Source organism: Dermacentor andersoni, chromosome 1 (assembly GCF_023375885.2).
Source record: "Dermacentor andersoni chromosome 1, qqDerAnde1_hic_scaffold, whole genome shotgun sequence".
Taxonomy (NCBI): Eukaryota; Metazoa; Arthropoda; class Arachnida; order Ixodida; family Ixodidae; genus Dermacentor; species Dermacentor andersoni.
The window spans coordinates 325432774-325458313 of NC_092814.1; the positions used below are offsets into that span (position 1 = coordinate 325432774).

At 46.5% G+C, this 25540-nt stretch overlaps 1 protein-coding gene across 2 annotated transcripts in view; it reads left to right on the top strand.

Moving 5' to 3' along the window:
• LOC126516413 (rap guanine nucleotide exchange factor 2-like) overlaps window positions 1–25540 on the top strand; it is a 635146-nt gene that overhangs the window by 89743 nt on the left and 519863 nt on the right. For both annotated transcript variants that reach the window (XM_050166526.3, XM_055063993.2), the window contains exon 3: window positions 5091–5218. In XM_050166526.3, coding sequence (XP_050022483.2) covers window positions 5091–5218 — 128 coding nt within the window. The remainder of the gene's footprint in view (window positions 1–5090; window positions 5219–25540) is intronic.

Genomic DNA, 25540 nt, shown 5'->3' on the forward strand with positions numbered 1-25540 from the left:
GCCTCTCTCGGTGGCAGTTGTCAGCTCCCTCCCTCCCTCTTTCCTTTGTGTCCTTGTATGTTTCCATAACTAATAATGATAATAATAACACTCGCTGCGTTTGGTGAGTGATTATCTATTTCCTAAATGTATAGCGTTCGACATTTTATCAGGTAAATATTTTCGTAGCTTGAAAATGTAATAAAAGAGCAGGCGAAAACCCTCGACGGCGAGACATGGGGACGAAACAAGTACAACACAGGCGCCAACTGCTCAATGTATGAGCAACTAGCTCAATTAAAGATATTGGAGAAAAGCAGGTGCATCGTCTATAGCGCTTCCTTCGAATTGGCTCTGCTTTACGCTTCAAGGGTTGTTTTTCTCACTCTATCAATCCAGTGCAGGGATAGCGAAATGACGGTTTCCTTAAGAGCGGCAAACCTTAACGATTACAAGCATATAACAGCGCGATCAAGGCGATAGAGGAGTGTTACTGTTAATTTGCTAACTCACACCAAACTATATCTGCGGCGTGGCTAACTTCAAAAGGTTTGAGCGCGTGACCTCGACACGAGGAGGTCACGCGTTTAAATGGGATCACCAGCTCAATTGCGGCGGGCCTTTTTCGTAGCGATTATTGCTTACGTTCCATGCACATACGAATTTGTGAACACCCGTGGGAAGGTGAACAATTCACCAGCATTCCATTTCACAAAATCTATAAGCCGGAAGTATCCGAAACGCGTTGGCTTGTTTCATCGCTTTCTACCTTCTTTAGCTGTTGCGGCGTCGTTTCTAGAGGCTCGAAGCTTCCATCAGCCTGATCCATTACTAGTGGGCGGTCCTGGGACCCTCTGATGACACGGATGACCTGTTTTTTGCCAGCACCTTGCCGGACGTCGCATATATATCGTAATTGTGCCGACCGTATCGACCGGGGTGTTGTCCTAGTCTACCTTTGCTCGACAGGTCAGAGCGTCAGCAATGTCGTGTTCGTTGTTTCAGCCGTGTAAACAAAGGCCGCAGCGAGCGGGGTGGCGGAGGAGTGTGTCTGAGATTTTTGGCGCAGCATTATGCGCTCCATTATTTGTTTTAGTCAGAGCCACTCGAAGCTTGATTTCAGCATTTTAAGCATTTTTCTCTCGACCGCTTGGTTTCTTGAAAAGAAAACGCGCTAGCTGCTTCTTGACGCTTATCGCACACGTTCCAAGATGCAAAAAATCTAATCTTCCCGCACCCTAGCATAGGCGACGGAGCAATCCTTTCTTGAATTTCATTCATTCGTTCATTCATTCATTCATTCATTTTTGAGACTTCTAACCGCTTCGCTTGAATTTTCATGAAAACAGAGAGAGAGAGAGAGAGAGATGATCTGAAAAGATAGATAGATGGGCCCGCAGAGCAAGAAACAGCAACCAGAACGCTGGCTAAAGTGTGCCGTCAGTGTTATCACCTTTACAAAACCTAGAAATGTTTTAAGTAGCACGTTTGGAACGTATTTAATGAAGCGGTTCATAAAGCTTGCGGCCATCTGAGCTTAGCAATAGTATAGATTGTCTAATTGCCACTCACTGCAGACCTAAGTCTGTTTGAGCGCGTGGTGTTGACTTTATCAGTGACTACGAGTACTACTTGTAGTACTTGTAGTCACTGATATGAGCCACGGCTTATGCGAAGCAACCGGCGTGATATAGCATCGCATCGCACTATCTTAGCTCAGATAGGAGAACAGCCAGGGTGTGTCTTGAGCAGTCATACGTGCATATACTTTTGAATGTTAAGTTTATAATGACCTTCATTACGATTTTGCGTGCCGCCAGCACTTCACCGCTTTACCAATACCCCACAAAGCGACTTGAACCGGAATATGTACGTTCCCCTCATGATAGACCTACATGTGTCAGCATATTTGCCTCAGTAGATTGGAAGTTAAAAAAATATATATATTCTGGATTTTTACGAGCTGTTGCGTTCTAAAACGGCAATGCGCATTCTTTGGGTGCTTCCCACGAGGCAGCCTGTTCACCAGCGCCCGCCTAGATGGCAACGGGGCCCGACGCCGACTTTTACGGGCAAACAGAGACGTTCCCTTCAAGACGCCAACAACCGCCGCACTCCGTGTAAGCAGCAACAACCGTGGAGGCCAGTCTCATGACTCTGACAAGCTGACCGTGACGGACAGCAAGCAGCCTGCAGTGTCGACAACATCCATGGAAACACCATGGACCCCTCTTTCCAGATTGCCTCGTCATCGCTTCGTAGGCGGGTTTGAAAGTTGGACATCAGAGGCGAAATCCAGCAAGGTGATGCCACCATGGGCGGAGTGCTTTGAACAGTACGACCATTCTAGTTGGCCGCAACAAGGTCACCGAATTCGCTGGTGTAGCGAACTAGGGAAAAAGAACTGCCTTAAAAGAACCTCTCGAGTGTGCTGACGTGTGTGCTGACAAGTAATGTGCTCCGACATGAAGCGTGCCCCCATATACATGGAGCCACTTGTGAGTTGTGTAAATATGTAAAACAAATCCGTTTCACGTTTCCTTCAACCTCCCGGACATACTCATTCCTATGCCTGCAAGATTCCTGGTCTTAACGCTACTCCGAGGCGCAACAGTGCCAAAACCACGATACCATTATGGGGCACGCCGTAATGAGGAATCCGGATTAATTTTGACTACCCAGGGTTCGTCAACGTGCACACAATGCACGTTACACGGGCGTTCTTGCATTTCGCCCCCATCGAAATGTGGCCTCCGCGACCAGGATTCGCTCTCGCGCCCTCGGGCTGAGCAGCGCAACGCCACAGCCACTATGCACCATCGCTGCGGGTAAATTGTAGGTGATTGAAAGCGTATGATGTATATCAAATTGGTTAGTTCTTCGTCTTATTTCATCATCATCATCATCATCCTGGTTACGCCCACTGCAGGGCAAAGGCCTCTCCCATACTTCTCCAACTACCCCGGTCATGTACTAACTGTGGCCATGTCGTCCCTGCAAACTTCTTAATCTCATCCGCCCACCTAACTTTCTGCCGCCCCCTGCTACGCTTTCCTTCCCTTGGAATCCAGTCCGTAACCCTTAAAGACCATCGGTTATCTTCCCTCCTCTTTACATGTCCTGCCCATGCCCATTTCTTTTTCTTGATTTCAACTAAGATGTCATGAACTCGCGTTTGTTCCCTCACCCAATCTGCTCTTTTCTTATCCCTTAACGTTACACCCATCATTCTTCTTTCCATAGCTCGTTGCGTCGTCCTCAATTTAAGTAGAACCCTTTTCGTAAGCCTCCAGATTTCTGCCCCGTGCGTGAGTACTGGTACGACACAGCTGTTATACACTTTTCTCTTGAGGGATAATGGCAACCTACTGTTCATGATCAGAGAATGCCTGCCAAACGCACCCCAGCCCATTCTTATTCTTCTGATTATTTCAGTCTCGTGATCCGGATCCGCGGTCACTACCTGCTCTAAGTAGATGTATTCCCTTACCACTTCTAGTGCTTCGCTACCTATCGTAAACTGCTGTTCTCTTCCGAGACTGTTAAACATTACTTTAGTTTTCTGCAGGTGAATTTTTAGACCCGCCCTTCTGCTTTGCCTTTCCAGATCAGTGAGCATGCATTGCAATTGGTCCCCTGAGTTACTAAGCAAGGCAATATCATCAGCGAATCGCAAGTTACTAAGGTATTCTCCATTAACTCTTATCCCCAATTCTTCCCAAACCAGGTCTCTGAATACCTCCTGTAAACACGCTGTGAATAGCATTGGAGAGATCGTATCTCCCTGGCTGACTCCTTTCTTTATTGGGATTTTGTTGCTTTCCTTATGGAGGACTACGGTGGCTGTGGAGCCGCTATAGATATCTTTCAGTATTTTTACGTACGGCTCGTCGACACCCTGATTGCGTAATGCGTCCATGACTGCTGAGGTTTCGACTGAATCAAACGCTTTCTCGTAATCAAAGAAAGCTATATATAAGGGTTGGTTATATTCCGCACATTTCTCTATCACCTGATTGATAGTGTGGATATTGTCTATTGTTGAGTAGCCTTTACGGAATCCTGCTTGGTCCTTTGGTTGACAGAAGTCTAAGGTGTTCCTGATTCTGTTTGCGATTACCTTAGTAAATGCTTTGTAGGCAACGGACAGTAAGCTGATCGGTCTATAATTTTTCAAGTCTTTGGCGGCCCCTTTCTTATGAATTAGGATTATGTTAGCATTCCTCCAAGATTCCGGTACGCTCGAGGTGCGCTCGTCTTATTTATAAACTAACAATGACCGCGCACTTTCCCGCCTGTTTAACACCACGATTGCATCTATACACGCATCGAGAGAAGAGAGAGAGAGAGAACAAGGAGAGGAAAAGGAAAAATATCAACCAGACGAGCGTCCGGTTTGCTATCCTGCACGCGGGAGTAAGGGAAAGAAAATAAAGAGGAAGAGAAAGAATGAGCACTGCGCGCACACAGCAGGAATATAATCGGTCATTGATGCCGGTGTTCCTCAAAAACTGAGCTAGTGCCCGACTTAGCTTTCTGCGCCATCGACGAATGTGGCCAGGGTCCAGAAATTTTTGTTCCAGAAAATTTTCTGCTAGATTCTAGTAGGCTCAGCGCGAGCAAACGAAGACAAAGGCTAGGACGTGGAGGGAGAGCACAGCGCTTTGTCCGATCTCATCCTAGCTAGTCATCGTTTTTCATTTCTCGCTATAGTATTTATTCCTTTGCAGGGGTAGTGCGAAGGAACCGGTTACAATATTGCAAATAATGAACACGAAGGCACTCATTTCGGAATTGATGAAAATGAGCGCAGCTACAATAAACTTTTAAAAAGCTAACGTAGCAAGCCATGTTACCGCAAAACTGAGTAGAATCACCGCTGAGGTGCGGTAATATCGTATCAGAAAACGTGAAACGACTCGGAGCGATATAAGATTTTCTCTCTGTCTCGATACGCAAGTTTCGCTACAGTTTTACTCGTTCTCTTAAATTAGTCTGCCGTTTGGTGTTGCCGTTGACAGATGGCTTCCTCGAAGCTGTTGTTTTTATCTCTTTCCGTCTCGATTTCGTGTCAGGCCGGCTTTTGCTAATGTTTATACTCTACTACGCAGGACCTGAAGCTCATCTACTCGTATATGCACGTCCTGGAGGCGGTCTCCTCGCTCAAGGAGGCCAACATCCGCGCCCTCTGCAAGACGGTGCGCTACGAGCGACACGATGCCGACGACATACTCTACTGGTACGGTACAGTGACTGCATGTGCTGTTTTCTTTCCTTACATCTTAAACTCAATTACTTTGGTTTTATTTTATTGTTGATTGAGCAAGGTGCAGAGTGCACGGATTTAATAGTAGAATCTCGCTAAACGGAACTTCAAGTGACCGGCAAGATTTGTTCCGATAAACAGGAGTTCCGTTTACCGAGCAAGACGTGCAGGGGTGCAGCACTATCTGTCACACAGCCTCGATCTTATCGTATAGACTCGTGTAAGGGCCGCACCTCTTTTTTTTCTCACAATTTTGACGAGGTGCGTCCCTTACACGGGACTGAACCTTTTGGTCAAAATGGTGCCGGCGCAGCCTTCACCCCGGACGCACTGTTGCATCAGAGCAGCTTTTTCCATCTAGCAGCGGCACGCGGAAGTACGCAGCGCGCGAAAATTCGCTCGGCATCGGGGCACCGAACGCGATTGCTTCTCCGCTGGAAATTTCCTTTTTCCAGATTTTGGGCTGCCAAGTTGGGAGTGCGGCCCTTGCACGCGTGCGGCCCTCACACGAGTCTGTACAGTAATACTGTTATCAGAAAGGAATAGCATAAACAAGTGAATGTAGCAGCTAGTTAAAACAAACGAACACGCACACACACCGCACATACTCGCACACGCACACAAGCAAACAAACAAACAAACAGACAGACAGACAGACAGACAGACAGACAGACAGACAGACAGACAGACAGACAGACAGACAGACAGACAGACAGACAGACAGACAGACAGACAGACAGACAGAAAGACAGACACAGACAGACAGACAGACAGACAGACAGACAGACAGACAGACAGACAGACAGACAGACAGACAGACAGACAGACAGACAGACAGACAGACAGACGGACAATATGCGTAGCGCTTAAAACATTATCCTAGAACCGGTGAAGTTGCCGACCGATGATTCGGACTCGGCAGGGACCGGCTACAAGTCCAAATAAGCGGAAGTCTTATATAACGGATTGATTGACTAGGTCGCATGGAAACACATATGCTACAATACCCCCCCCCCCCCCCCAAAAAAAAAAAAAAAAGAACACAGTCAATGTTGCGTCTAGAAAGTTGTCTTGAAGCGTGATGGGTGATGCCGAAGCATCCTATAAACAAGAACTAACACCTGCGTCATCCGTTCGTCTCCCATTGCTGGTGTTTTTAATCACCACAACTAAATAATCCCGCGCTCTGGTGCCACTACGTCAAATACGGAATGCGCGAGCTTCACGACGGACGTGACTAGCTACCCCGTGTTAGAAAGGGCAGTTTCTCCATCCTGCCTACCTCTGCTGGTACATGGCTGCGAGTCCCAATTTGCGCACGTATTGTGAGGTTCTTTCGTGTTTGCGAAATGAGTAACAGACAGAAATATAAAAATCACACTTGGGAAAGTGTGTGTGTGTGTTCTTTTTTATATTCTCATTCAGAAAGAAACCGTGCAGGTCCCACCGAAAACGTGAGTGAGTTATTTTTCTCCCAGAAAGCTCGGTTTAAATGGTGTGCGGCTTTGCGTGAGCGGTATTATTCCGTGACTAAGAGGAATAAGATGCACGGCGTCTTCTGCAGGGCTTTGTGGCGTGCGAATACAATTCAGGTGCTTGTGCTCAAATTGCGGTTGTCGACGAAAGGTTACTATAGGCCAGACTTGAACACGTTGCAGAAAAAAGAGTAATGGATTACAATTACTTCTTTCAAAAGAACAGCTGACCTGGCTCTTTCAACGCGCTCTCTGCAGTCCTTCACGCGTTGTCTAACTTCACTGAGAATTTCTGTTCGAAATATTATTAAGTAATCTCAGCTTTCGTTTTCTTGCGAAGACATCTGGCAGTGGCACTAAAAACTCGCTAAATATGCGCGTCGGATTTAACCGTATTGTAAGATAACAACGTCTCACCCTTGTTATTGTATAGTTGCTATATGCCTCGATGCTACAGGGTCTGAATCCTCTACGAATCGCAGCGCTTCATTGTTGTTGGGGCTGGGGGAAGGCGCGCCCCCGGTAGGGCCAGTGCGAAGCTGAAAAAATCGTCCGTAGGCACCATTCCCTAGCTCCAACGTCCGAAGTGGCTATAGCTATCGAGCCAAAAAAGCGCCGTTTATACTTGTCACCTACATCTGGTGGACCTCCTCCCGGCACCCTTCACTCGTTAACCACTCAGACTCAAACGACAAACTGTAGCGGATACCAGAAAACGTTTACACTCCTTGAAAAGGGTGGCTATATGTGTAATGTATATAAACATAAAGTAGCATGACATTCAGTCTTAGAAATAGTGCTCGTGTGTTACAATCGGAAAAAAAAAATAGGTGTATATTAGTCGCGTGTTGTGTACCACACAGATAGAAACCTATGCGTTTAACGGCCAAGAACGTTTCTCTGTATATCCCCTTCACTCGCGGGTCATGATCGACTGTCGATAAATGTGTGAAATTTACATAATTGCATGCAAAGGTGCTGTACGCCATTAAAAGCACGTCAAGGTGCATTCTATAGTGAGTCATTATAATTAGAGTAATTAAACTTCTATTTATTGCTCGGCTAGTCATGCTACTTTCTTTCATAAAATGGATTAAATAAGTCGCTCAAATTATGTGCACAAATTATTTGGCTGCAAGCATTACTAGAATGGAAAGATAATTCTTTCGTAGTTGCAACCGAAATGGCCCACGTCAAGCGACCCCTCAAACACGGTATATTGCCTTCACCAAGGTCGTCGTAACGATACATTTGCCTTAGAAATAAAATAGAGGTAATTTACGAAAGCAGAGTGTTCAATTTACCTTATTCCTTGCCACCACTGCACAGAAATTTCAGAGATAGTTTACGTACACGAATATGTACGCAGTCATTAAAAAAAAAAAAACAAGAAAAAGAAACTGAAAAGCAGCTTTTACCGCCTTCGAAGGCCGCTTAAAAGCGCTTCCAGGAGAGAGCGACAAACTTATAAGAGAAACGCTGAGGGATTGGACTTCCAAGAGAGGTGTGTAAATCGTCAAGTCTGTCATGAACAGGTGTATGAGGCGTAGCTGCAGGACGCTGATTGTGAAAAAGAGGTAACCCAGTTATATGTTTTCATCCCTTTTGAACACTGTAGTTGCCGCCAAATTTTAAGTGCTCAAAGCTGCGTTTCCTGGTACACAGCTTGTCTCGTGAAAAATGTAACTCGTTAACCTAATTAGTTACTAAAGAAGTAATTGAATTACAGATAGCGTTACCGAGTCAACAAAGTGCGCGTTAAGTTACAAAAGTACTAAGAAACGTAATTCATCAGAAGTAAGTAATCACATGTAATTCGTTACGTACAAGTTCGCTATAGGCTACAACAACAAGAAAATCTGCTTTCCTCGCTGGATCAGTGCGGTGAAGGTCTATCCCGTGTTTAGTAAGTGGCGTTGTAGATGACTAACACGTAAACGATGAATCGGTCATGCGTCGGGCGAGTCATTGCTCTGTGTATGATCTCGTCACGCGAGAACGAAAGCCTTTCCTTTAAAAAAAGAAAGTAGTAAACAATTTCCTTTTAAGTAGGCTACGTTATACACGGTTTTACGGCGGCTTTTGTAGGGACATAACCACCAATCCGTTGAGAGTGACTTCAAAATGCGCGCGCGGCCACGTCTGAGCGCTTCTTCGTTTAGTGCTTCGCACTGTTCACAGATGGCGAGACAGCGCCGTGGGCGTCCCTCAATGATTTGGCGTGGGCGCTGTGGGCGCTCGCTCCGCTACTCCCGCCCGCTGCTTTGGAAGACTGGTGCCGCGCCTCCGAATGGGTGTGGGTACTCTTTACGGCGGCGTTTGTGACTCCCCCTGTGACTGCGATCCTGTACTTGACCTATGCCGTTCTCCGTTAAAGGGAGACTTAAGTGAAAAATGATTTATTCTGCATCGGTAAATTACCGTTCTACAACAGCAAAAACACCACTCTTACAACGATAAGACGTTTGGTAAGCCAGAAAAAGCGCAAGAACCATGGAGGAAGGAAACTGAGGAGAGGCCCTACCCCCTCCGCGCGCGTTAGGAGAAAAGTGTGGAGGAAATGACGTAGTAGGTTCTCCTCTTTTTTGCTGTTTTTTCATTTCTTTGCTGTAGTGGCCCCGCCTTTCGGGCCACAATGGCGGCTTTGTTATTGTTCTGTGCGCTCACACGTGTTGCTCCGTAGGTTTCGTACCGTGGCAAAGGCGCCGTGCGGGCAGGTTTGCGTTGGTCTCCGTGTTTTGTTGCGCGGCGTTATCTGGACCGTGCTCTATGGGTTGTTGCTGTGGCCAGGTGGGACAGGAGGAACTAAAGTTCGTGTAATGAACGCGCATGCAACGCTGTACGCAATGTACCGCGCCACGGCAATGGCAACGGATGAAGGAATATCCGCGGGAAATTTTGCCCTCTTTGGCGGAATCATGCTAACGTGCTAACAATTGTTTAGTATTGCTGCGGAGCGCGCGGGTCCGAGCAGCACGGTTGCGCGCAGCGCGGCGTGGTTTCGCGAGAAATGTAAACAAGAGAGAAGAGCTGGCCCGATAGGCGGAGCAACGCTATGAGCAACGCCAACTTCCGGCTTCACTTTCGCTTCACAAAGAGTGACGTCAGGGCCTCTCCTGAGTTTCCTTCCTCCGTGGCAAGAACGAAATACGGGTGGCGACGCCTACTTGAATTCCCGCACCTAGGGGCTGTGACGTCTTGGATTATGATGGCATCTTCTAGGGCCTTCTAATTATATATAGCGGTACAGATTGACTACATTGTGTTCTAAAGGAACCAATATTAAACATGGTAAGTTTCGGGAACCTTCATTCAGCCAACGCAACCCAAATGCGCAAACATACTTTGGAATCCCTGACGTCACGCTAACGTACCGGCGCTGGGGTTTCGGCGCGAAATTCAAATACTGATACTTGGACCTTCATTTTCTCATCTAATAATCAAGCTATTTTATTGAAATGACTGCCTGCAGGGTTCTCAAGCAATGCTCCATTAGTCTAAACTGATTTATTGTTTCGCTTTAGTGTCCCTTTAAGTATGTCATGTCCGTGGCAACCTGTGTGCCTTTGAAACTGCGCCTTTGTATCCGCGGCTGCACGTGACCGTCTTGCCGTGGAGAGTGCTGCACGCCTGTGGAGCTGCAAGCGCGGCTTTTGTAGATATTTCAGCTGTAAATGACCCGTCGTTACTTCTCCTTGCTGTTTCTCAGTCTCTGTACGCTTTCCTATTCTGTTCACCTTTTGCCCCATTGCCCCGCATCCTTGGCATCAGCCGTCGGCTAGGGCGAAGGCAGCAGAGTTATTCTGCTCTCTTTCTTCTAGCGACAAAAATAGTATAAAATAAATAATAAACACTCTGTAACGCGGTTCAGTTACGAAGCCAGAAGGATGATAAACGCGCAGGTCTGTTGGTCGAGCGTCAGGCACCGAGCGTGCCAGCTCTATCCTTGAACGAGGCGTTGACGACGCACCTGTCTTCTTCGCTACAATTAACTCTAACGAATTGCTGATATGGGACAAGAATTAATCTGCTACAGCTTTTGCGTACGTGATAAATAAAAAAAATGAATAAGAATGAACCAAACAAGAATGAAACAAAGAAGAGCTGGAATTCAGGATGAGAAATCCGAGAAGACCGAACCGGGTGTGCGAGTGGGAACATGTCGCAATGCATATCATCAAGTGACCCTTGTCTGCTTGTTTGCTTTTGTTTTGTCCTGAGGCTGATGGTCGTGCGCACATATATGTAAAGAAAGAAAATTTGCGGGAAGAGAGGTGTATGTGTGTGATATAATCAAGGCTATCCTACCGGACTTCAATTTTCATACCTGGATGTACAGAAGCGCACCTCACAGGAAATGTTGCCGCCTCTCCTGTATACTGCACTCCCAACCCTTTCTCTCGAACACCACCGGAGACAGACCTTTTGCATTAGATATAAGATAGGCTCGCAGGTGTACGTATACGAACCGGGCTCCCAGGTGGAACAGCTCGTGCTCGACTGCTACCATAAGATGAATAGGGCTTTAAAGCAGAAAGGACGGATGGTCGACTTAGCGCGTGTTCGTACTCGTAGATGGGAAATAACAGAGACGGACAGCGTCTGTCCCATCTATTTCCTCTCGTCCGCACGCGTTGCCTATATTGCTGCATATATTCGTGCAGTGACGGGGAATAAGGTTGAGTCGGGCGCGCATTGATGGACATCTTGATGGTGGGACTCTCTCGTGTCTCACCAAGATCACCGGAACCTTGCGTTACAGCGTAGTATGGAAATTCTACAAATTCGCTTTGTAATGGTGGTGGTGAAATCGGCGCATATAGGGGTGTGTTGCAAATATTGGCAACTGCCAGAGGGGCGGAAAAAAACAAACAAACATTATCGTTAACTAGAGAAGAGAGTTGTTGGGCTATTTGGTACGTATTCCATACTTGAGACACATTTATCTAGCGCAAGAATGACGCGGGACAAGATCGAGGCACACACCGGACATGACGCTACTTATCATCGTTAAGTACTAACTTAACGAACGTTCAGTACTAAGTCAGACCGCGTCGTTCGCATCTCAGATCAGTCTGCTATTTCAAGAAGACACTTTCAATTAAGCACTTTCAATTTCAATTTGGTAGGGTTTCCGGAGCTTTCAAAGCGAGCGCGCTGCTTCCAATTTGCGCGCCGAGTGTCTTAAGAGGCCCCTCACCAGGCCTCATAGCAAATTTTGGTAATACGCTGTAAGTTATATTTTATCTGGGGAGCGTTCTGCTGCAAAATGTTTTCGAATCGGCTCATTAATAGCCGAGATAGAAATATTTCAGTGCCGCGAACCCATGATTTCAGCAGGCGGGCTCCACTGCCAAGTGAGACGCTCTCTCCACTCGCCCCGTCTACCCTCCACAAGCGAAATTCCTTCCCTGCGTTCTCCCATACCGGACCTCGAGGATCGCGTGACGATACGTCACAGGCCCCCACCTTCACTTTTTTTTCTCCTCGCTTTTTTTTTCGGCGCTACGCACTTCCGCTGACAGCGTCGCGCGCGAGCTGCTGTCTCGTTCGCGCAGCGCACGATTTTGCGCGCTGTGCACAAGGACCGATGACTAGCGGTATAATTCAGTGCTACACGAATACTGAAGCAGAACAAGCGGATCGAAGATCATGATCACGCACTAGAACAAAGTAGAAAGTGGCATAGTTTCGGTACCTGCGCACGTGACTGCACGACCGTGGGAACAAGCAGACGAAGCGGAAGTACATCTCTCTTGCTTCGCGGTGCAAAGTAAAACAAAAAAACACGCAGACATTCCGTTTGTGTGTTTTATTTCCCTAAACTTCAATTCGTGAATTCAAGCAACAGATCACACAAATAACAGATGGTGCCTTAAATAATTCTTGAAGTCACGTGTGACCATGAGTGACGTCACACTGCGGACCCGAGTACGTAGGCGCAGGGACGCGAGTACGTAGGCGCAGGGACGCGAGTACGTCACCGTCGGGCTTGGAGCGCAGCGGCCCCGAGCAGGGAAAACGGCGTTCGGATTGAAATTTCAGACCTTTCCGCGGCGCGTAGCGATGTAATTCTTTGCAAACACGATCGTTGGTGCGCATTGTATGCTCTGCGCTTCTCAGCTCAAAATGGTCAGACCCATCGTGAGGGGCCCTTTAAAGCCTTGCTGAGGAATAAGAAAAATAAGTCAAGGGTTCTCTGCGTTATCAGGGCACATTTCAAAGTGAAACAAACCGAGTAGTGTGAGACAGCAATATGACGAACAATGGAATTAAACAATTACTTCGAAGAAGTCTTAACATTCTAAATTTTCAGCTAATTGTTATAAGAACGTTCAGATGGATACGAGCAGTGATGCGGACAGGTACATATTGAAACGGCAGAGAGAAAAAAAGAAAAGAATAAAACAATAGAAATACCGTTATGAAAACAAACGAAAACGTGTACATGCGCATTCCTATGCAGCTGCATTCAGTTATGAAATATGTCTTCAAAGAGAAAGAACCAATTTCCCGAAGGCAGCACAGGGGAGATAATGTCTTTTTCGAGGTAGGGCGCAATCATCGGTGGCCGAAATCGGTAAGTGATTGACTAATCAACTTATTTGTGACATGACATTCACTACTTTCATCTTTATTTGCCTATAGTCGAGCGTACGTATTTAATTTTCAGAATAGAAGTTTGTAAGTCCTCGAGGAATGCCCACTAACAGAAGTCCTGATATTATATGGCACCAGTTTTGAGGTTCCACTACCCAAACTTGTAGAGAAATGCACCACGCACTCTGGAAGAAAAACCATGTATGCGGGAGACCAATGTATCTCGTGACATATCTTGATGATGAATATGTCGATGTAGTCTCAGAATTTGTAATAAATAGTACGAGCATTTATCACTGGCCGACTTCGCTTCCACAATTTTAATGCGTATCACAAGGTAGTTTCTCCATGCTCTTCATACTTCATAGAGGGCGCCAGGGGTTCCACTTTAATGATTCAAATTATTCAATACACGGCCGGTCTCGAGGGGTGCGCGCGCTTCAAGGAAAGCGCGCGCTCCCCTAGAGACCGGCCGTGTTCAATACAGATTAGTTCTTCCTTTGCTCGCTAGATGGCACTAGGGGGTCCTGCACACTAAAGTCAAATTATAGAGGGACCTTACTGCACACAAACGGTTCTACACACAAACGGACAAATCCCCTAGGCATATACAGCTTCGCTGTAAAACACCCTCAGTTGGAAGTCGGTTATGACCCACTGACCTATTGCGTCTGTACACAGAAACAACACTAGCCGGAGAGAGCATCTTCAAGAAGGCCTCGGGAGGGATATTGGTGGGTACCGCACGAACAATGCCATTCACGCTTGCGAGATGAGGACGCACGAAAAGCACGAACCGCGACGCTAGCGAATCTCTTGCAGTTAAGCAAATCACTGAGGCACTGAACATTAGACGACTTACACGAAAATGCCAGTCTTGCCAAAACGCCTCGCCTCCGAGATGTCAATGAAATCTTCGATTGTACCACGCAGCTCCTCCTGGAAGATTTCGGGTTTGGTCAACTGAATATATCCACCATCTGCAGGAACGAGCGCCACGGGCAAGGTTTTCACTCCTTTCCGAAGGAAACTCTCCGGGGGCACCGAGTCAGTGGGACGGCTCGCCGACCAGGGCGAGCTCTGGCCGGGTCCGGGGACCGGCATTCACTGTCCCTGGAATGAAAAAAATAAAGCACACCTATAGAAGGAACAAAGCATTTCAAGCAGCTAAAATCTGGTCAATCCTCTCTCGGGGATACGAGACAAGAGGACCACTTAGTTTGCCTGGTCAAGCAGGACGGTGACGCGTGGCCGTCCGAGGCTTCTTGTTCCTTAGTGAAATTGCGCAACCCACTCTACGGGATGGAACATGAACCGGACGGTGAAAAAAACTGTTATTTTTTAGGAAAATAAGGTGAAATGAAATAAGTATCTTGTAAATGGAAATTATTGGCTGGAATTATCCAGTCGCTCTTGTTCTTCTTTTTCTACGTTTTCTCTCGCGATAACCGTCAGGCGATCGCCTTCATTCTCTTCACTGATGCTTGCAGGAGTCCGGTGCTTACTTTTTTACCATGAGCAATATGTGACAGGATGCCAAACAAAAGTTCGCAGCGCTGATTTAAGGATGACTTGGAACCCTGAGGACGATTTTGTGATGCCAGCTTATGCAACGGGCCAGGGAACTTTCTCCTTTTTCTTTATTTCTGTATTTTTTTGAGGAACGGCGTTTTTTTAAATAGTCCTTGATGCAAGAAAAACAGAAGTGTTAGCGCTTTTCTAAACACATAACCATGGCGATGATTAAGACCTTGGGGCCAGTGCTCTCGTAAAAAAAGAGCGCACATGGTGTAGCGCTATACTTGCGGCATTTACTGAAGAAGCAAACAAAACGATGAAGCTTGCTCAATGCCTTGCAGGCTCCAGCTTTTTTTCAAGCCGGCAGCAACATGCGCTGAGCACGGGCTGAAGAAAGCATATTTGCCCGAAATGGTGTTCATAGTATGTCTCTTGGAAGAGGACAGAGGTATTTGCGTATTCGGGCATGCTAGAAACAGTAATATCACATGTACCTAGCCGTTATTCTAGGTACTGCTTTGGATATTAGTTATTGCATTGCTTTACAAGCACGGGAAATAATAATAATAATAATAATAATAATAATAATAATAATAATAAGAAGAAGAAGAAGAAGAAGTAGAAGAAGAAGAAGAAGAAGAAGAAGAGGAGGCAGTAAAAGAAGAAGTAAAAAGAGTTGCATCATTGGTGCCGTTCGGGTCTGACACTCAGCAACACTGAGCATACAAGAGAGAGAGAGAGTAAACTTTAATGACACTGAGCATACAAGACTGAAACATTTTTAATTTCAGCGGAAAGACGCACAAGAATATACGCAAGGAAAAGCAATCATCTGCCTGCTGCACGAAGGGAGAGAAAAGACGAAGAAAAGCACCTGCTCTCACACGCGAGCAAACTTCGCAAAACTTGGTTGCACGAGAGCACGCGAAGCCAAGTCACTCGAAGTAAAGAACTCTGACCGCCGGGTGGAGCCACCTCTTATGAAGGAGGAAGAAGCAGCCACGGCTCGTCTAGTCACAGTGTTGATTCGGCGCATGATCGGTTGAGACTGAAATTCTTGGCGGCGTAAACGTAAGCGACATGAAGCGAGACTTTTCCTCGAGTTTCCTGCGGTCGTGGTCTGAAGTCATTTATTGACACGGGGCGAAAGAAGTCTGCATGACTTTTGAACGAAGGAAACGCGCTCGCGTGGTGGTTCGTTTGCACGTTGAAAGAGAACGAGGTTGCGACGCACCTCGCGCTGCAGCAGCTGCACCGGCGAACGTTCCAGAACGAGGCTTCAGCCCCGGTTCGCACGCTCGCCAGCTGGATCGCCCCGAAGCTCCTCCGAAGGTCTGGCCGGCCCGCTACTCGAGAGAAGAGCTGAGATACCGGCCTGCAATCGACGCTAGCCTCTCCGAAAGGACGCCCACCACCTCGACGCCTGTCTCGAAAGCAGCCGGAGGCGCCCGTGGCCGCTGACCCGTGCCGTCGCTGCGTCGTTGCCTGGGCTGACGCGCGACGGCCAGAATGTTGCACAGTACTTCCTCGGGCACGGAGCTCCTGCTCCGCAGCCAGCATCGCACATCGCCGGTGCACAACCTCCGGAAGTCCAAGATCACGATGATGGTGGCTGCCGGTCTATTGGTTCTCGTGGTGATTTCGGTCGCTCTAGGCGTCGCCCTTAGGCCTCGTCCGGAACGCCAGGTGGACTTCGGCCTGCAACACCCTGCCATGGCCCGGCTTGCCCTGGCCAATTTTTCGTTTGACAACATCAACGCATCGGCGGCCGTGGCCGGCGGCTCCGGTGGCTCCGGCGGCTCCGGCTTGGCGTCGGCAGAGGCGGGGAGGCAAGACACACCGCTACTTGGCTTCGTTCTGAGAGAAAGCAACAGGTCGGCATTGTTGCGGCGCGCAGGTGACGACTACGACGAACTGGACAAAATCTGACTGGTCAGTGCGCGAGCGTTACACGCTTTTTCTTCCCCCTTTTTTTTTCCCTTCTTTTTTTTAATGCTCTGCACTGCAGAGTTTGAACGTCTACGTCGCGTCGCACCCCCGCCCCGACCCTCTACCTAGCTTTTTTTTTTATTTTATTATTTTTTTTACACTGCACTGCAGGTTTTGAACGCCTACGTCGCGTCTCAGCGCCTTCCTCCCTCTCCCTAGATTTTTTTGTCTCCTTTTCTATTCCTTTTCACTTCTTTTTTCATTGGTACTCGCAGCCGCGCCGCGATGTCTCGCGCTACGCCTTTAGGGCTGCGTTTCTTTTTTTTTTTTTTTTCCTTTCTCCTTTCTTTTTCAAGCTCCTCGCTTTCCAATGCTTAGCATTTCATTCGACCGCTCGACATTTTTTTTTTTTTTTTCGTGGACTCGTAGCTACAGTGTTTGAAAGACTAGCACTGCCCGTATTTTTCTTTTCTTGGACTCTCTCTGGACCACCGTGTTGCGATGTCTGAAACCGAGTCGCGTTTCTTTTCTTGGACTCTGCACCACCGCGTTGCGATGCCTGGAACCGAGACCATATCGCCTATTTCTTTTTTCTTTCGGACTCATTACTGCTGTGTTCAGAGACTCATTGCTCTTCGCGCTTTTTTTTCTTAGTTTTTTGTACTGCGCGCAAACATTGCAATGTCTCGGACTGAGCCCTTTGCCTTTTTTTTTCCTTGTCGGGTTCTTCGCTGCAGTGTTCCAGGCACCAACTTAGCCTTTCGTGTGTGTGTATTTTTTTTTTGTGGACATTGCCTCACCGTGTCGTCGAAGATGTCCAAGACCAAGTCCTTTGCTTCTGCATTTTTTTTTTTTGGACTCTACGCACGAGGCTGCTATGTCTAACACTGAGTCCCATACATATATACATGTATTAATTTCTCACCGCGGCGTTGCAATGGCTAGCATTCGGTCAATAAATGGAGCTTCTCTTGGTTATACGCTTCACTGTTGCTATTGATGCCCACTCGGGAGTACGTCGTAAATCACATCAAGCACTTAGCTTGAATCTCTGCGCGTAGGACTGCGATCATACAGTTGATCCGTCTCCCAAGTGTTGAGGCCAGAAAGCCGCCAGGCTTGTTGAAACCTGGCCTCGAGAACAGGGAACGAGTGTTTACACCCCCCCGGTGCACAAGACCAGCCGCCTGTCCTTAAGTTTGCGTAAGTATTCACGATTCGAAACGCCCCTAGTACGTTCTTCACCCGCAACCTGGCCTCGGCGGCTTGTGGACCTATTAGGGTAGGTGACCCGCCAATGGAAAAAAGAAGGCACTGTGAACGCGGGCCCAGGTTCACGAGAACTTCACTAGCGTAAATCCAGTGACGTTCAGATCAGCAAACACTTTTGCATCAATGTTTTGGGATTTGGCCCAGTACAAGCGGTTCTTCGATTAGGAGCACTTGGAGTGGCGTATGCCCGCTCACAGGTTACCGTTGGTCACCGGAAACGCACGCCCTCGATGCGACCACAGTGTTGAAGCTCCTTGATATCCGAGTTCTTGGCTGCAGCTTGCAGACATGGGCGTAATGAATGGCGCTGTTTTTCTGCCCGATTCTCGTCTATTCAGGTGACGTCTCTAACCTAATGTTTCCAGCTCGGACGGCGTTGTTGACACCCTGTATGGGCCCGCGCAGATTTTTTTTTTTTTTTTTTTTTGTGCGCGACGCAACGTTGCTCAGCTCTAAGTACACTTGCGCAGCGCCGTGTATAATATAGTGGCACAGCGGCCACAAGAGTAGAGTGTAGACAGGTGGTCGCTTATTTTCAATAAAGGGAGAATATGAAGCGAACCGCCCGCTAATGACAATTTTCCCGATATTGTAAAATTTTGCTCGGTCGTGGGTTGGTTAACTGCGCGTTTCTACTGCAAAGCAAGTCGAAACTGGCGCTTGCTGCATAATATCTGGCTTGATAGGGAATTGCGATATGTGGAATGAAAGGGAAGTGATGTACACAGCAGTGCCCGATAGCTTGCTGGTGCTAGACGTGAAGGTGACTTACTCATGGACCTTAGATGTTCGGCAGCACGTCACTTTCAGGCGTCTCAAAAGGAAAGAAAGAAATAAACACCGCGAACGATAGCGCAGTGCAGAAGGGAAAAGGACGACGTAGCCTCACGGGCCACGAATGCAGAGTTCACTAAGAAAAAGGAAGTAGAAGAGAAAAGTGACGAGATAGCCGAGTGCGGCGTGAGAGAAAAGCGGGAGAAGAAAATTTGTCTGGTTCGTTGGACATGCGTACTTCGTTGGACATGCAGTACGTTAGAATTACACTAACTGCACATAACTAACGCTCTTGCACTGATACATTTCAAGAAGGAATCTCAATGATTAAAGCATACGTACTCTAGCTAATATACGCTGCCGTCTTTGTATAGGACAGGATTAAATATAAATGATTTGCTGGCTCCTCTTCCCCGAAACTCAAGCCGTGCACAGATTTTTCGCGTTGCGTCGGCGGTATAGGAGTGGTGAAGAACACTTGTACTTAGTCATATTTCGTTAGGGGCTTGCCTGGTTGCTTACGTGCCTTTGTTGCATTTGTTATACCCTTAAAGGGGACTTTCTCAGTCTTTGTGTAAACGTAATTGTGCCGCAACTGTTTAAAGCGACAACACGTCACGTCACATATATCGCAGTGGAATTGTGTTCGGGTGAAAGGCACATTTCCACACAGACCTCCCGAACCTATAGCGTGCTGACAGTCTCAAAAATGACAATGCTGGTTTGGGAGCATTTCAGTCATGGAAATTAGAGTACTCCGCCATGCAACGTGTCCGCAACAATTTTGGTGCTTCTGCGACAATCACTGCGTAGAACCTTGCACGGTTGATTACTCGACATGGGTGTCGTTATACCGTGCATGGTTTTTGCATGGTTCATATTTGCATGCATGGTTCCGCTCGTCTACAGGGTTTTTGGGCAAGTCGCGGCCCCGACGCACCTGCAAGCAGGCCCCAGCCGTGGCTGGAACGTTCTTCGTCTTCTCCTGTTCACATTGATGGTACTGTGTCTGTCCTGGGCTCTGGCCCTTAGCGCTTGGATGGTGCAAGTTCAAGCTATCATCCCTGCCATTCCTTCCATGTATCATTTATCTCCATACCTATGGTGCAAGAGGAATGAGACGTACGTAACCTTTGGGATGTCCGCACCTACCGCGACGTAGACTGTTGATCACGGATCGAGATAGTACTGACTATGCTGGCTCGTTATGGACGCCGAAGCCACCGCGGGTACTAAAGATGAACAAGCCCGTCGCACTTGTCCTTCATCAGGACTATGCTTATTTAGACTTATTTTTATTGGACAGGCAGAGGGAACCACTTTTGTTTTTGCTGTCTGTCTCTAAAAAATATTTCGAGTTGGCGACTTTGCGCATGTATCTGATTGCATACGCGCTGGCGATTACGAAAAGTTTTAGGCGTCCCATCGCTGCAAGATTTTCTGCGCTCGTAACGTCTTCAAAAAGTGTTGTCGCGTTGTCTGCAGTGGTGTCGCGTGGGACTCATACAGCAACCCGCGAAAGTAGTAGCGGAAGTTTCAGTATCTTTCCTGGCTCTGTTTGGTCAAAACAAGACCAACAAAGAAAGCAGTATCCAGATTTTGTTACTGTCGTTGAACGTTCTTTATTGTTAATTTTACGCACTGAACGCTAAACAAGATATGTAGTTGTGTTCTTCAACTGGTCTCTTGTAGTTTGTGCTGTTCACTTTCACGTAAAGATGTACCAACTTATCCAGCCAGCTAGTTCAGTATGGCTGAGACGGCGCTTTGACTTGGTCCAGCCCATATAGGCGGAAAGTTTTCATTTTGTCGTGGTTGGCTGGGGTCCGCCCAGCTTTCCGCCCCCCCCCCCCCATATATATATATATATATATATATATATATATATATATATATATACACGACAGTCAGTCGAATGGGGCAGAGCAAGTTACTGACATTAAAAGCGCGCTTTGATTTGCGGGTTCCTGGGAGAAAGTAGCCCACATAAACTTTGTTGGGAACTGGTAATCGTTCAGAAATTCGCAAAGAAACAGGTCCTCCGAGATTTGTAAGAATTCGCTTTCAATCTTAGAGGCTGCAGCTGAGCCCGTAAGTACAAATAACATTCGACAGATGGCGCCATAATACCAGCATCACCATGGTGCGGTGCACAGTACTGGTGTGATACCGAACGCGCGGGACATAGTGCTGCAGCATTCTTATGGCGTCTTATGAAGCTACGAAAACTTTACTGCAAGAATATATTGGGAGCAAGAAAAGTGGTCAATACGTAAGCGCAATGGCTTCCTTGCCTCTTTTCTAAATCTTCACTGCAGTGCACATGCACACACATCTTCACACATGCAGTGCAGTGAAGATGTAGTACGGGGCATTAGCGGAAGGCGGAGCGGGGACCAAACTTCAGTAATGATTCTTTTTCTATCTCTTGGGAAAATTACTGCTATCACGCTTTCCGAAGTGAGTGCCACTGATTATTGCTACTAAACCAACCGCGTTTAATATTTTTGATGAACGAAAGCAATGAGTCATTTTCAGTTAGTTAGTTAGTTAGTTTCATTCATCATTGCACTAGGTTACAATAAATAAATAAATAAATAAATAAATAAATAAATAAATAAATAAATAAATAAATAGCCCAGGAACAACTACAGAACCTTCGTACTGGTGCACTTAAGACGCAATACGCGTGACAAAATGTAGAGAAATGTACAGTTACCAATAATAAGGTATAATTATTATTATTATTATTATTATTATTATTATTATTATTATTATTATTATTATTATTAAGTCCGCCTGTAAAACCTATGTCTCGATTTATCGCCCGATTTCTCTTCTCTGTGCCACGTCTAAGATTTTTGAGCTTGCTCTTCACAACCCATTGTTTTTTACTCTGATGAACTAATTCATTCGGAATCTGCATAAAGCGAGATATAAGAAGGAAGAAGAATCATGTGCTTGCTGCGGTAAAGCTAGGGAAACTATGGAGCATGTTTTATTAGAATGTGAAGACGTCTGCCCAGCGGTCGATTTAGGCATCACTGGCCTCCTTGAAGCCCTTGGGTTCAGCGAGAGCACGGGAAAAGTAAACATGTCCGCAATAGAGATTAGTAAGTGGCGATTGGAAGATTGGTGGAAGTAGGGAAACGACAGAAAACGGAAACGTACAAAAGCAAAGTTCACAATAGAGGGTCAGGAAATATGGTTGTGGGAGTTCACAGCGTTTTTTTTTTTTCGTTTCTTTTTAAAACCTCGGTAGGACATTAGGCAGTATAACAGCAAGTTCTTGGTGACGCAACCCACCACCCCGTTCCAAAGGGGACGCTCATGACACCCATCCACCCGTCGCGGCAGCGGCGAGACCGGTCAAGCGAAAAAAAAAAAAAAAAGCCCAGAAACCTTTCTTTCGCGCATCCGTGGCAGCAGCGGTGGCATTGCATTAGCCTCGCTACAATACCTGAATAAAGCCCCCCGTGTCACTTAGTGCGGACATTCAATAAGCACGAACTCGTGTTTATACTCGTTATGCACTCACGCAAAGCTTTGATGTATATAGATTACAACTCGTTGGAACTGCTGCATTTTTAAAATTAATTAGCTTCTTTCCGCTACTCAGAATTATTTCCATCTATGTGGCTATGACATCACGATTTTAAAGAAAATTTACATTGTTGATGACTGTCGCGTCCTGCAGTCAAAGCTGTTGTCTTTTTCTAAATGGTGCGAAGATAATAATTTCGCCTTGAAAGCTGCCAACACCAAAGTCATGACTTTCACACGCAAAACAGCAAGCAATTATTTTTCTCATTCTGTAGATTCTGTACCGTTTGTAAGATCGACCATATCGGTGTACGTTTTTATACAACCTTACACTTTTCTGCTCACACTAAAGGCGTTGCAATGTGGGGTATTCGCTTTCTGGGCTCTTTTTGCAGATTATCCAGGTAATTAAATTCGCCTACACCTTTACGCAAGTTGTGCACTACAATCTGTCTTCCTGAACACGAATATGATTCGGTCGTCTGGAATGGCATTTCTAGATCGAACAGGGACATTATACTGTAGGTAGGGTCCAGAAAAAAGTTTCTAAGTATGTATACCACTAACAGGACATCGGACCTTGTTCTAGTATTGCTGGATTATTGACATTGCCCTTACTTCGCTGTCGACGTAATCGCACTGATCTTCTGTTTATTTTCGAACCCCTTCACGGATACCATGACCTGCCCCGAACTCCTCATTGGTGGTATCATGTTTCGTATTCCACGCAAGATCACCAGAGCAAACAGACCTTTCCATGTTCCTGCCTGTCGTCACCAACACTCAGCCGTCCACAGAATACAGTGTCTCTACAACGCATATTTTCATGATCTCGTCGCCGTGACTGCCATGACTGTCGCCGTGCAAGTGGCAGAACATCACCAGCTCATTTGTCTGTTTATGCTATCCTCGATTAGTCGTTTGTGCCCCGAAATAAATACGACGAAAGAAAGGAATCAAGATGCGTGATTTAGCACAGCGGTTGGTGCGTCCATATCAGTGCCCTGATTCACAAAAAAGCTCTTACGCTGAAGTTGTTCGTAAGATAAAATTCCAGTCAATGATGATGTGCGACAAGTTATTAGCGAATGCGACCGGCCAATGGGCGAAGAGCACTCACGAAGGAAAAGCTTTGTGAATTTTGCTCCTGTGGTTATCGATCTATAGCTCCTGTGGTTATCGATACTATAGCTACGTCGCCGCTACTACTGGCATACATGCCACTGCAACACTACCTGCAGTCTCGACCCCGAGGGAACTTTATGCCGAGTACCGGACTACCCGTGCACATCCCGAGTCTCGACCGTGACCGCCGACCTCGTATAGAGGCTTCCTCTGTGTCTATTATTCACTTCAGATAGCTGTGCTATTGCCTCTGCCCTCGTTCGTCTCGTCGACGTTTTTTTACTACAACTATATGGCATCTCGCAGTGCGGCTCTGCAGCCGAGGGCCATCCACAGGTCGACAGACGGGCCCGCCACCCATTTCTAACCCTACAGGTGCTATCATCTGACGACAGAAAAAAAAAAAAATTACCGAAGTTGCCCCTAATCAACAACAATAAATAAATAAATAAATAAATAAATAAATAAATAAATAAATAAATAAATAAATAAATAAATAAAAACGACATAATGCTGTTCTGCGCACTCACGCCTGCTCACCGAGAAGCGCTTAATATGTTCCCACCGAGACGCACAGAATGCACGAAATACATTGTTGCGCTCGCCTGCGCAAAGGGAGAGTTTCCGCGCTCTTTGCGCATCCGCCGGTTGGATTCCTTCTTGCCGTGACTTGGGAAAATCACTGAACTAGCCGCGTTGCGTTTTTTTCTTGCCTTTTCATATATATATATATATATATATATATATATATATATATATATATATATATATATATATATATATATATATATATATGTATGTAATTTTTTTTTTCAGAGCGCTTACATGGAACAGCCTGTAACGCTTCTCCGTTTCCAAATCGGATCGCGCTCGCTCCGTATCACGCGCTCGCGCCTCTAATTGACTTGGTCGGGAAAGTTCGAACAGCGAGGCGGCAGCAGTTTAGGAAACTCGTTTCCATTTGGCCAGCATCCGGCCTGATCGACCGGAGAGAGTGGCGAAGGAATCGTTTCTTACGCCCTTCTTTGTCGCTTGCAAGCCAGCACTGCAGGAGTTCTTGTTGCGAAAGGGACAAGCTTTCGAGGCACCTAGACAGGACAACGAATCAAAAAAGTAAGAAACGAACAAAGCGAGCATATTCGGACGATTAGATGGAAATAAAGAGACATATTCAGAAAGAGTCAAACAAATATAATATAATATAATATAATATAATATAATATAATATAATATAATATAATATAATATAATATAATATAATATAACATAATATAATATAATATAATATATGTAAACGCGGGGGCGCATACATCTTGGTACATGCGTGGAACCGTTTATAGGCGTCGCTCGAGAGGATGTGACAGCTCGACGCTAAAACAGCGGTTCATTGCAAGACACCGTGACCAAGCGATGCACTGGAAAAGATGGCAAAAAAAAAAGGATACAGAGGAATGAGTCGTTACAGAAACCACGGAGCATACAGGCCGGCATACTCACTCATGAGTGCACTCCCTTACACTAACTCACCCTCATTTCGTAACCGTGAATGTGAGAATTAGTGAGTGACGGAGGGTGTGACTGGACATGAGTATGAGTACTGATGTGTGTAAGTGGACGACAGTGCGATGGAGTGCGTATCCTGAAAAAGAAACAGAAAAGAAAAAGACCACACGGTGAGTTAGCGTCCGCTTATTCTGCCAACGTGTGCCACGGAGAGCAAAGTAAGAAGCCGCATGCGCAGACAGCCGTTCCAAATTAACGACCTCTGCACAATTATGCCAGCACAGTGCGAGAAATCTGGCGCGTAATGCCAAATCTTTCTCAGTGCGGACGAGGCGTCGTTCCTTCCATGCGAAAGCGAGAGCCTAGCTTTTTGAGCAATCATTTCTGAGCGACGATCGCTGGTACCCGCTGTTTCGAGTGTATAGGACGCAGAGCGTCCTTCTGGCTAAAGATATCCGTAGTGTTGTAACAATGCTACAGCCTTATGCGCTTTTTAGACTAAATCGACCTCTGCGATTTCGCTTCTCGATCGTCGTCTGCAATATCAAGGCCGCCC